The sequence below is a fragment of the Eschscholzia californica genome, unplaced genomic scaffold, assembly GCF_041429995.1.
Source record: "Eschscholzia californica isolate CP2 unplaced genomic scaffold, dmEscCali1.0.p SCAF_2, whole genome shotgun sequence".
Lineage (NCBI taxonomy): Eukaryota > Viridiplantae > Streptophyta > Magnoliopsida > Ranunculales > Papaveraceae > Eschscholzia > Eschscholzia californica.
The window spans coordinates 23,440,962-23,454,085 of record NW_028238309.1 but is presented as its reverse complement, the minus strand read 5'-3'; the positions used below and the strand labels follow the sequence as shown (position 1 = coordinate 23,454,085).

At 35.5% G+C, this 13,124-nt stretch overlaps 1 protein-coding gene across 1 annotated transcript; it reads right to left on the bottom strand.

The window, feature by feature from the left end:
- Window positions 1-6,196: 6,196 nt before the first annotated feature.
- On the bottom strand, window positions 6,197-8,552 carry LOC147557013 (uncharacterized). The gene is made up of 3 exons (XM_086658737.1): window positions 8,270-8,552; window positions 7,086-8,168; window positions 6,197-6,984 (listed from the first exon to the last, which is right to left on the bottom strand). The coding sequence occupies exons 1-3, from the start codon at window positions 8,550-8,552 to the stop codon at window positions 6,197-6,199; spliced, it is 2,154 nt and encodes a 717-aa protein (XP_086514863.1).
- Between the last annotated feature and the right edge of the window lie 4,572 nt (window positions 8,553-13,124).

Here is a 13,124-nt window from a genome sequence, read left to right as displayed (position 1 = left end):
ATCCCATTATTATTAGCATCAGTGGCATACATCAACGACATATAACTGAAACAACCCATTTCACAATAGCAAAAGTTCCAACCACATTCGGTAACGGAATGGTCTAAAACTCTTACATATTTGACAATGAGTAGTAATGGGCATGGTAACTAGTCTAAGATTTTGTGGTAACTATCTTGTGTCAACAAAGAGGAAGTTGTTGTGGTATATATAGAAGAGAATTTATTCTCTTGTCACACTCTAAATCATTTAATTTTTTTTGTCCACAATGAGAATATTTTTTTCTAAAGAAAATAAAACTTTTATGAAGCCTAAAAGTTGTACTCAAACCTATTTTTTGGTGTCTTTGAGAATTCCGCGTTTCTTCATGACATCATCATGTTTTGCCAATGCATCTTCGGTCCATTCGAACTGGTTACATGTAACATCCCACGTTTTCAAGGTTAATTGAAGGACTATTTGACATTTAGGTCAAATCAAAAGAAGGGTTAAACAACAAAAAGGACAAATTAGGGGGCATTTTGCGAACATGGAAAAACCAGGGACCAAACTGTAAATATGGCAGATTCTGAAAATGGTTTTTAGCCGGTGGGTTTGTAAGCATGTGGATTTTTAATTTGATTGGTTAATAAAATTTGTAAATGGATTGACCCAAATGTTGGCTTATAATAATATTTAATTATTTTCAAAAAAACCAACCCATACGGCCATACCTAGTCAGTGCATGCTTATACACGTGCCGTCCCAATTTCCATCTATCTCACACCACCTTTTATTCCCCTTTCCATCTTTGTCCCAAATTGAATTGAGAATCAAAAAACAACATTGAGACTTAGCCGTGGGAAGTGAAAGAAATTTAGGGTTCAACGGCTATGAAATTCTTTCGTCGATTTCTTCGTGATGGTTTGTCGGAATTCAGTGAAACTTCTTACGAGTAATCTCACTCGACTTGTTCTACATATCTATCCGTTTAGAATTCTCAATTTCGTCCGTATTTGGTGGATTTATGATGGTTATTTCGATAACAGTATAGTTGTACTAGTTTCTTTTGGGTTCATGATTTGGAGCAGTTATTCTTTAGTTTCGTCGAATGATTAATGTTCAGGATCATGTTTAGGATGTTATGGGATATTTCGGGTGTTCGTTTATAGACGGGGTGCTGCCGAATTATTTTACTGACTCGAATTTCAGATTTGGACTAGTTTTGGAAATAAATTAAAATAGAGATGGTTACCCGAACTTTATCATATTTCATATAAATGGACAGTTTTAGCTATAGATTTATAGTATGGAATTCAACATATGATTTGTCAGCTTATGAAGACTAAAATGAAAAATAAAGTTTATGGGAAGTTAGTTGGTTGGTTTGTATACATTTCGGGTATTCAGTGGATATGGCTATGAAAGTTAGAGACCAATGCGGTTATTCGAAGTCTCCCGAAGTTAGCGAATTTGCTTTTAAGTTTTCATAGTTTTGTTTTAATGATTCTTTTTATTTACGAAGGTTCTTAGTATAAGAATCTAATGTTTCTATTCGGTGTTTTTGGTTATTCTTCCTTATCCCAGAGTATGCGAATGAGGAGGAATAAGGTCGTCTGGTAGGCGGGAGTCTTTGGGGATGCAAGGACTGAGGTAGGGGTTCTGAATCCTTTATCCAGCATGGTTTTTTAGATAATGAATATGCTAGATTCTATAGTTATATATGCGCCATTATGACTAGAGTTTAGGTAGCATGAAACTCTATTTATGTGATGAACTGAAATATGCTTGAAATGTTTTGATGCGATATGAGAAATGTTTTCGAACTGATTTTACGATGATTGTGAACTACTGGGGATTTTCTTGTATGTACCCGACTGCGGATTATGTCAACCTACGGGCACGTAGCCATTGAGGGTAGGATGACATGTGGACACGGTTGTGACCCGTGTGAGACCAGTGAGGTGGGCGACACTAGTCATGAGACCTGTGGGAGTAGAGTGCTTCACTTGCTGGCCATTGATGCTCATGCCTCCAGTTCGAGGCTTAGGGACGTACTCCTGACCGCTCGTCTGGGAGGTGACATTGATTGGGAATCCCTCTGCTTTGTGCGATATGGCTCTTGGTTGTTCCACTTCCGTGTTTGATAAGATAATGAATCGAATATGAATATTGGTTTTGATAAATGAATGAAACTGATTTTGAAAGATCGCATTAGATGCATGACAGGGTACCGAAGATAATGAGGTTCAGGTCCTTCCATGGTAATTGGGGGACGGCTCTCTTATTCGAACTCGGTGATCAGAAAAACGTATTTAGATACTTAAGGTATATATGTATCATGAGGTAAACTCTTCAATGATTGCGGAGTCCCTTAGTGGGAGAGAGGCTTACCGACTAGGGGTAAGTTTCTTTCTCGAGGAGACGTAGTGCATTAGCTAGTGCCTAAATGGGCTGGTACTATCTAACGCACTCTAGGCTCTCCTGAGGTACTCTCCTCTTATTGGGATCGCACCATGGGTGGGCAACTAATCACTGCCATTGCTTGCTAGATTAAGGAAAATGGTTTTGTATATAGTATATACAGTAACTGGTTTGATAACTCGTTTTGTCATGATGTTTACAACTTATTGAATGAACTTTTGAAAACGTCATGGGTTTTGGATTGGTATTCTTTTATGTCGTGGTTATCCTCGTCGCAGTAGTAACAAGTCTTTGGAATAATTTGTTTAACACTCGTTGGTTTTAACTCGTGTATGGCATGATCAAGCCATTTGAATGTTTCACACCAACTAAATTGACATGTTAAATATCTTCTTCCAGGACATGATCATCCAACCTCCGCAGTTAGGCCTTGTGCATGGATAACCATCCCATGGACAATCTTTTATGTCGTGGTTATCCTCGTCGCAGTAGTAACAAGTCTTTGGAATAATTTGTTTAACACTCGTTGTTTTTGACTCGTGTATGGCATGATCAAGCCATTTGAATGTTTCACACCAACTAAATTGACATGTTAAATATCTTCTTCCAGGACACGGATGCCCTTCGAATACATTTAACTTTTGAATGCCGATACATGTACTAACAGGACACCTTGAATACATCCATGGGCATTTTGTTGCAGTGTGTGTGGTTTCTTCGCATAGTTGGCAAACCTCCATCGAACTTGAAGTACTCATACTTTGTAAAATTTGAGACAAAGTAAAACTTGATAGAAAGATAAAAGGTTTGTAAAATGAAAGTAGTCTTGTACCCCTTTTATAACGAAAAAACGTTGTACAGAAAACACTAAAATATATTGTGCCAGTACATAAAAACAATTTTATTTGTTATTTAAAAAGTTAATGTATATACCTATATAAATATGTGTGGTGTGAATGGAACTTATTTCTTTAATAGTATGAACTAATAACACAACTACTCAACAATCTTTTCATGGCTAATTCAAGTGTAGATATATGTCCTGCTTGTAAATGGAAGGACATTTATTGACCGATTGTCGATGGAACTATTCTCTATGTCAATACGGTTGCAACGGTTTCATGTTATTAATGTTTACTCCTGACATTAGAGGAAAGGGATACTTTCTATTATGCGGAAATAATGAGTGTAGGACGTTTGAATGGTTATGTGATGCGACGATGAAAGAAACAACAGTAACTGGGTTTAATTTCACTAATGAATTTATATTCCTACAAGAATACTAATTTTTCACATGTTATGATATGTAGGATGAAATATGTTGTTTATGTTATGAGTTCGGCCATAATCTACATAGTTGTCCGTCGGGATTAGCTTCATGGGAATGCACGTGCGACGAGATATGCAAGGGCAAGGATATTGCTTAGTGTTCTTGTAGGAATTTAATCCGTTTTGATGTTACATTTTATATATGTACAATTTATTCACAAAGTTTTGTCTGTGGTAGATTGAAAATAAAAGTTCATTTGATCACATAAGCAAAGATACATATTGGCACATATGCCTATCGCTATTACTACTAATCGTACTAATGAACCAAACACATTTCTACGTAGAGAAACAATTATTTAACTAGTACATAGGGGTTTAAAAAGCATCACTATCAGACGAATTTTCAATGAGATTAGGATCGTCTTCATTGTCGGAACCAACGGTATAAATATCCATATTGGTTCAAAATAGTTCGAACATAATCCGAGAAGTCTTTCTCGTTGCGCATCGAGTACGGAGAACACAAATGCTCGACATCTAAACCATCACGCAAATGACTATGACGAAGTAGCCTTTGTCTCATTCGATCATTGTCTTCTATTACATATAGTAAAGCCCAGTTATAGTCTGTAGTGTTGTTTCCAAGATGGACAGTTTCACGGAAAATTGGTACCCTAACTCCTAAATTAATGCATTGCTCATGTAGATCAATCCTGGTTCGAATCTCTAAATCTAACACCGTCAATCTATTTCTTCGCCCGTTACCATTCCGAAAAAATTCTTCTTCTTCTTGTAATCTTCGAGCCATTTGTCGTAATTGGAATCTTTGTCTATTCAACACGGTAGAATCGTTCAAGTTGTTATTACCTGTATCCATTATAGATTTGAATTGTTAGGTTCCTTAAATTGTTTTAGTGTGTACTTAAGTAGATGAAGTGTGGAATTGGGTAATGAAATTACAACATATATAGAACTCTAAAATGAATCTCAAGAATAAAATTTATGTTTATTTTGAAAACAAAATTTTATATGACTCAGTCTAGACTGCATCTGAAAGAGTCTAGACTGATTCATACACTTAATCTTAAAGTAATAAGACAACTCAAGCCTTTCAATCAATCAACTTTTTGGTAAATTTATAAAAAGAATATTGAGTAGCTAAATCTAAAATTCAGATATTCGATTGTCAGGAATAAAATTGATGTCTATTTTGAAAATAAACTTTTATATGACTCAGTCTAGACTTTATCTGAACGAGTCTAGATTGATTCATACACTTAATCTTAAAGTAATAAGACAACTCAAGTCTTTCAATCAATCAACTTTTTGGTAAGTGTATAAAAAGAATATTGAGTAGCTAAAGCTAAGATTCAGATATTCGATTGTCAGGAATAAAATTGATGTTTATTTTGAAAATAAACTTTTATATGACTCAGTCTAGACTTCATCTGAATCTAGACTGAGTCATACACTTAATCTTAAAGTAATAAGACAACTCAAGCCTTTCAATCAATCAACTTTTACACGTCAATCAAACAACTATTTACTCACATGGCAACTTGGAGAATCCATAAATCTGATTTTCCAATTGACTATAATAATGGGTGATAGCATTTATTACAAAGTTGTTATTACTACTAGTCTAGCAATCTTCTTATTCTACTTCTTTATCATCTTCTTCTACTTAGTCATGGGAGGATTTAACGACGGCATTTGCTTCAGTTGTCGAGATGCGGGGCATAAATTGGTTGAATGCCCTACAAGAAAAATGTGTCTGAGGTGTGGAGAGTGTGTAATGCAATGGTTAAGGGGCAACAAAAATAATGAAAATCATGGTAGCTATTTTTTCAATTGCTCGTCACGTTGTAAATATTTTAAGTGGGATGAGGGCGAGACATCACGAACAATTGAGACTAATGAAAATATCTCAATTAACGGGAAACTGAAGAACGACGAAATTGCCCAGCTCGAGAATATGTTTGAAATGTTAGCCCAAATTGCTGAGAAAAAAGATTTAGAGATCACAACTACAGTGACAAAGATTGTTGTGTCGATGAAGAAAAATAATCTTTGAATTCTCGTTGTGTGTATGTGGTTTTTACTTATTGCACTTTTGAATACTGATATGTATATGGGTATTCCAAGACGTAAATTTATGTTCTTCCATGGTTGTAAGGAACTTAGACGATAACAATGATGACAAGACGACTGCAGGAGTCTAGACTCAGACTGCAGGAGTCTAGACTCAGACTGTGACTCACGTTTTTTCGTGGAGTCTTTCTGTATACAAATTTTAACTAGTCGAAGTATCCAATAATTGCAAAATTCATTCATCATGTATCGAGAAATCGTGGCATACATCAAAATTGTACTACAATCACTCCAAAATATTTGACCAAAGTTCCTTTAAGTGTTGAACCTGCATATTTAAGTTCAAATAACTCGTGTTATACACCTACAAATACACAACTAAGGTAGTAAAAAACTTAATAAGCAAAGATATTTTGTTTTTACACTTGCATCAAAGAGGAAGGGTTTGACAAAAAGATGGAACTGCTTCATTCAAACGGCAAGTCTTCCGATTATGTCCCAATTGATGACATCGACTGCATGCCTTCCTTTGTCCTGGTAGAGACTCCCCGCGCGATTCTATTCTTGCTATCTTTGGTCTACCTCCTCGACGTCTGGTAGTTGGAGGTCTAATAAATGAATCATCACGAAGGTCTGGACATGACCAACCCGATTGAGATGTGACGGGGTACACAGATTCGGCATAAGCTTTGCGCACTGTTTCAAGATAGTAATATTTGTTGCAATAATTGTAAACGTGTAAGTCCTCACGTTTAATAACCGCGATAGTATGTATACATGGTAGTTGCTCTAGATCAAACACCCGACAACTGCAATTTTTATTTAGTATGTCAACTGTTTCACTTGTACGATCATAGTTTACCTGAAATTCGGTTGAACTGATTGGTATAACGAAATATGGGGCTGCCTGTTCCATCCGTGAAGTTATCTTGTCTGCTGCCCATTGGGTGAGAATTGTTTCCCTCGTACTAGATTGTTGCCGACGTTCAAAAAACCATTGTTGTATGGTTGCTCTAATGTATTCAACGACATGTGTGATAGGAAGTTCCCTTACATCACGCATCAAACCATTACAACTTTCAGCTATGTTTGATATCATGATATCATACAGCCTCTTACTCCCATAAGCACGAGCCCATCTCTCAACTCCAACATCACGCAAATAACGACCAACATTTGGAAAAGCAAGATCCAACTCAAGGAATAACCGTTCAAACTCTGAAAGTTTGTAACTCTTGGTTGCTCAAAAAAATAACGAAAGGAAATCATCTTTTTAAACTTTGCCTTCAAATTATTACTAAGGTGGTAAACGCATGTACCGTGCATTGCATTAGGAAATACAGTTCGAACTCCTTTCAAAATACTCCTATGTCGATCTGAAACAATGACTAAGTCGTTAACATCGCCAATAACTCGACGTATATGAGATAGAAACCAAGGCCAAGACTCATCATTTTCCGAATCACCAATGCCGAATGCAATTGGGTATATGTTATTGTTGCCATCAAGACCAGCAGCAAAAATTAGAATACCAAGATACTTAGCTTTCAAAAAGGTCCCATCAATCACAATAACTGGTCGAATGCATTCCTTAAACCCACGTATGCAACAACCAAGTGCCATAAAATAAAATTTGAAGTGATTTGAGTTATCTTTTTCAATGTGGCATATGGTACCTGGATTACTCCGACACAACTCATTTGAGTAGTTACTCAATACAACATACGCTTCATCAGGAGACCCCCTCACCAAATCAATCGCACGTTCTTTTGACCGCCAAGCAACATCGTAACTAATAGTGATGCTAATATCGTTTTCTATGTCCTGGATTATGTCATTTGGTTTATGTTTTCGTTTCACTCCTACAAACTTGTGCCTTATTAACTCTCCAATAACTCTAGAAGTAGCTTGTCTATGCACACGGTGGAGGTTGCCAATCTTGCTGCAAGTATGAGTGTCGTCAAACTTAGACACCCTAAAGAAATTAGATTCGTCAATTTTAATTGCTCGTAAACTCCACTTGCAACCTTCAACTGCACAAGCTATTGACCATAAACTCTTTGTTGATTTCTTTACTCGAAACTCGAATTTTTCACTAAGAACCCATAAACTCATCTTATCTTTTAATGCACTCTTGCATTTAAATACCTCATACACTTTCACACCCAAGTCTTTCTTTCTTGAACCTGATCCTTCGTCTTCATCTTCATAGATGTTACAAATAGATACAAAACTACTCGGAAGTGGTGGTAGATCATGTAGAGGAATAATTATAGGCACATCAACATCTTCCGTACCTAAGTCTTCTAAAGGCTCCTTACCTTTAACTTTTTCCTCCTCGCAACCACTTCTACCAAATGGATTTTCACTAAGTACTTCAACATCATCAGATGATCCACCCCCTACATCAAAATTAACTTCATCAGAATATTCTCAAATCTCAGAACAACTCAAATAAAACAAATAGTCTTCTTGTTCTCTAGAACAAATGTCTGGTTTTAACTCTTCTGCGAGTTCTTTACACCCGAAGAACTCAAATCTACCACATAATCTTCTTCATCGAGAGAATAATGGTCATGTCTAAAATCTCCGGGTTCTTCTTCTCCACCTACCTCAACACTTTTTCTGATCATAGGTTCTTCTGTAACTGTTCGGTTTGGTGAGGTTGTCGGATAACTAGTGAATGGAATGTTCAAATCTATCGAGCACACTTGTTCTCTTTGAGGAACTTCCTCTGGTATTAGGTATTCCTTTTCTACGTTTTTAGAGTGTGAACCACCTTCCATAGTAACATACAATGGAACACACTTAGGGAAATTACCTTTGACATGTGTCTAGAAAAATGTGAAGTCACGCTCAACCTGAATTTCCATAGGTGAAGGACTCTGAATCGTCCTCGGAACCATAAAACTCAATTGTGGCAAACTTGTCGTGCTATCTTCACATACTATTTCATTAACAACTTCACGAAATTCTCTAAGTGTAGTCTCGCCTGATACAACTATTCCGGCTTGTTAACCACCAATATACTTTATTTCGTTATTCACATTTTCTAATCTACCACCATGAAATAACCAAATGCTCACGGATTCCATTACGAATTACCCTACAAAAAAAGATAAGTTCATTATGTATACGTACTAAAATTACTACCAACTTCTAAAATACATACAAACATGACATGAATTTAACATGTAAATTGAAAACACATAAGATGAATTCAACATGTAAAATGACAATCAAGCAATACATAAGATGTATTAATAAAAATGAAGTAAGACCAAACTTCAACAAACATGAACAATAATTTGATGAGTTAATTCCTATATGGCCCCCTACTTTGTGACCAGCTTCCTTTATGACCCCCAGATTTCTGTAAATTCAAATATGGCCCCCTATTTTCAAGGAAATGTCATAACTACCCTTCCCATTAATATATTTTCAAAATAAAATTAAAAACAAAATCCTAAATTCCACCTCACTTCCCTCTCCACCACTCATCTCTCTCCACGTCACCTATCTCTCTAACTCACCTCTCTCTCTCTCCAAGTCAGCACTCTCATGAAGGTCGCCGGCTGGAAATGGAGACCTTCAAACTTAAAATTTTTTTTTTTTTTTTTTCACTCATCTCTCTCTCTCTCTCTAAAAATTCCGGCGAAGGAGGTTTCCCTTCGCCGGAATCTGGTCTGTTGAAGAACAGACCAGATCGGCCTGTTCTTCAACAGACCAGATTCCGGCGAAGGGAAACCCCCTTCGCCGGAATTTTTAGAGAGAGAGAGAGAGATGAGTGAAAAAATTTTTTTTTTTTAAGTTTGAAGGTCGCCGGCCGGCGACCTTCATGTGAGTGCTGACTTGGAGAGGAGAGAGAGAAGTGAGTGAAATTTTTTTTTTTTTTTTTTAAGTTTGAAGGTCGCCGGCCGGAAAATTTTCCGGCCAACGACCTTCATGAGAGTGCTGACTTGGAGAGAGAGAGAGGTGAGTTGGAGAGATAGGTGACGTGGAGAGAGATGAGTGGTGGAGAGGGAAGTGAGGTGGAATTTAGGATTTTGTTTTTAATTTTATTTTGAAAATATATTAATTGGGAAGGGTAGTTATGACATTTCCATGAAAATAGGGGGCCATATTTGAATTTACAGAAATTTGGGGGCCATAAAGGAAGCTGGTCACAAAGTAGGGGGCCATATAGGAATTAACTCTAATTTGATTCATTGAGGATTATTAACAAACACATGGTGAATATGACTTATGATGTTCTTAGGTCAAATGTTTGTACCTGTTTTAAGAAACAATAGATTGGTAAAAACGTAAAATTGTATAATGAAAATGACACTTAGTATGAAACTTATTGTTAACAAAACTTCATAGGGTCAAAGATAAATAACTTTTAACAACATGGATTGTTTTTACATCAATGATTTGTTCTTAAGGGAAATTTAGTGTACTAAAGCGATATATCAAAGTAGTCTAATTCAATTGACATATGTTTCGACACTCAGGTAGGCTCCGATTATGTAATCAAATGGTGAACGTATTGGCGCAAAATAAATTGAAAAGAAAAAGAAATAGAGAAACACATATTACATATTAGAGAAATACAAACAAGTAAAGCAAATAAATTATAACACGTGAACTTCTACATAAGTACAGGAGGTAAAGTCATATTCCAACCTATAAAGATCAACAATTCCATATGCTTGGGCTTCTATTGAAAACATATATATATATATATATATATATAAACATTCAATTCCATATGTTACTGATAGATTGTCTATTCATAGTTGATCTAGTATAAATTACCAGGGAAAATGGTAGCGAGAAGAGATCACCAAATTCAAGTTTTTTTTTTGCTTAATTTGGAGGTTTCTACATTAAATAACCTCAACGACTTTTAGTAACAAACAAGAATATGAATCTTCTAACGTAACGTTTACAGTTTTATTTTCTAACTAATTCAACAATCAAAATTATCAAAACTTTTTGTTTGGTACTACTACTAATTAAGATAAGGCCTAATAACAACACTTTGAAATGATAAAATATACTAACATAGTTACCACTAACTATTATCTTCACTGTGGCATTTTGACAAACAGGATATGTGATATATTTATTATGTGGGTAAGAACCCTAGTTAGACTCCATTAAAACCCTAATTGAAGTAGTTTGAAGATAAAACTTAAATAATGCCACTCATATACTACTAATAAAATCATGGATTTCATGAAATGAGATCTTCTCTCAAAACAGTAAGAACCCTAGTTAGACTCCATTAAAACCATAATTACGAGCCTCCATTAAAACTCTATAGTTGAACCGAAAAAAAAACATCCAGAGAGAGATAGGGATACCTGCATCAGAGATATTAGTGTGTGAGAGATAGTGATCGATCCAAAGAAACTGCGCGAGAATGAGAAGTAAACGAAGAAGTTTATGGCTAGTTTTCGTTGTAATAGGGAGAGAGAGTTTTACTCTGATATCCTTGTTATTTTCTGTTGTCTAGATTATCTAGACATCCTTTTATAACGAGGGCAAATATGAAAGTTTATGGCTAAAATAAGGTTATTTGACCAATACTTGAAAATAAGGGTCATTTTAACAAAGTCCACCCAGTCAAAGGTCAATCCACCTAAATTCCCTCATTCTACCCAATTTCCACAACTTTTTAACAACACACAATCCAAACTCCAATTTTTTATGAACGCAAAATCCAATATTTAGCAATTGTGTCAACCCAACTTATAAATATGCTTGAAAATTTAATCAAATTCGTAAACTCGAATCCCTCTTAAAAATTTATCATATGTCTGTCTATCACCAAGTGTGTACAAGAAGAAAATCCAAGAACAACCACATCCTAGAATAATCTCAAAGTAAATCCTCCAGTGTGCAGCTAAAAAATGACTAAAAATTACATCCTAGAATGAAAAAAGTAATATTTTTATCTTTAACAAAAACCATGAATAAAAAATCCAATTGTATAATGGAGTACTCCTACAAAAGGATCTCAGTTTGAAGCAAGAGTTGATCATGAGGCGTTGAACCCAAAAATTTAGTAGTTGTGTCTTTTCCATGACCATGAATAGGGATATCATGGAGCTAAAGTACTATCTTAAGAGAACCATAAGTAAAAGCAACCACTTAGTGCAGAAGACAGGTCATGAACCATGATGTCATTGAGGAAAACTTCTTAAGCTTTATGGGAGAGAGAGAGAGAGAGAGAGAAAGATAGAAGTTTGGAGATCTTAATCTAGATAATGAGATTATTGTTGTTGATATTCTCTTTCTACCTACAGTCATTTGGGGAGAAAGCTTGTCACTTACTCCCACCATCCCATTCACTTACTCCCTTCGTGCCATTTTATTTGAGTGTTATTCCATTTATGGATGTCCTAAATGTTTCTACACTTTTCTTTTGTAACATTCATTTAAATATTAATATGATGACACTTCCAAAACTACTCTTTAGTTTCAATACCGATAAAAGATCTAATTTGTTCTACACTTCAAAATTAGCCCCTTTTTTCTAACTCCATCTAAACAATGTTAAATTACTTAACATATCTCTTCCAAGAATACCTTTGTCTGTCAACATGCATCAATCCTTCCCCTTTTTTTCTCTTAAACTCTCACTAACTTACGCGCACACCATCCGAAGTTGAATCTTTTGAGTGAAAGAAAAAAACCTCAAAACTCCAACATATTTAACTAACCACACTTTCTTTCTCTAAAAATCTACTATGTTTCTCTCTTTAAAAGTATTCTCGTTAGTGGTAAATGGAGTCTCTCATCTTTTGAGTGAAGGTCCGTCCGCCCGTCCGGATTACCCGCCCCCAGTCTGAAAGATTACTGACCCTTAGATTTCTTAGGGTTACATTTGAACCATTAGATTTCTAAATGACTTAGTATATAAATAAAAAAAGAAAACCTAAAATCATTTTATCCATCTCCTGACCTCTTCTCTTCATATTCCCAAATTCCTAATCCTAGATCTAGCGGTTGAAGAACCTTAAATCCCTAATCTTTAGTCTTTAAGTTTTAAACTTATCTTCAAGATTTCATCCTTCAAGTTCAACCCACTTTAACCTTTCGGCTTCAACCCTGATCTTCAACCCTCAAGTCTTCAACCGTTCGATCAACTCGGTAAGAAATTTTCTTTGAATCTCTATCATCTTCTTTGTTTATTCTATTTTAACTTCGAATCTCTAGTATCTTTTTTCTGTTTATTTGTATTTTAACTTCCAATCTATATTTTCTTCTCTGTTTCTTTGAATTTTAACTTCAAATCTCTATTTTACTTCTCTTTTTTCTTAGGGTTAATTTCGTTTTGGCCCCCAATTTGTGATCAACTGGCGTTT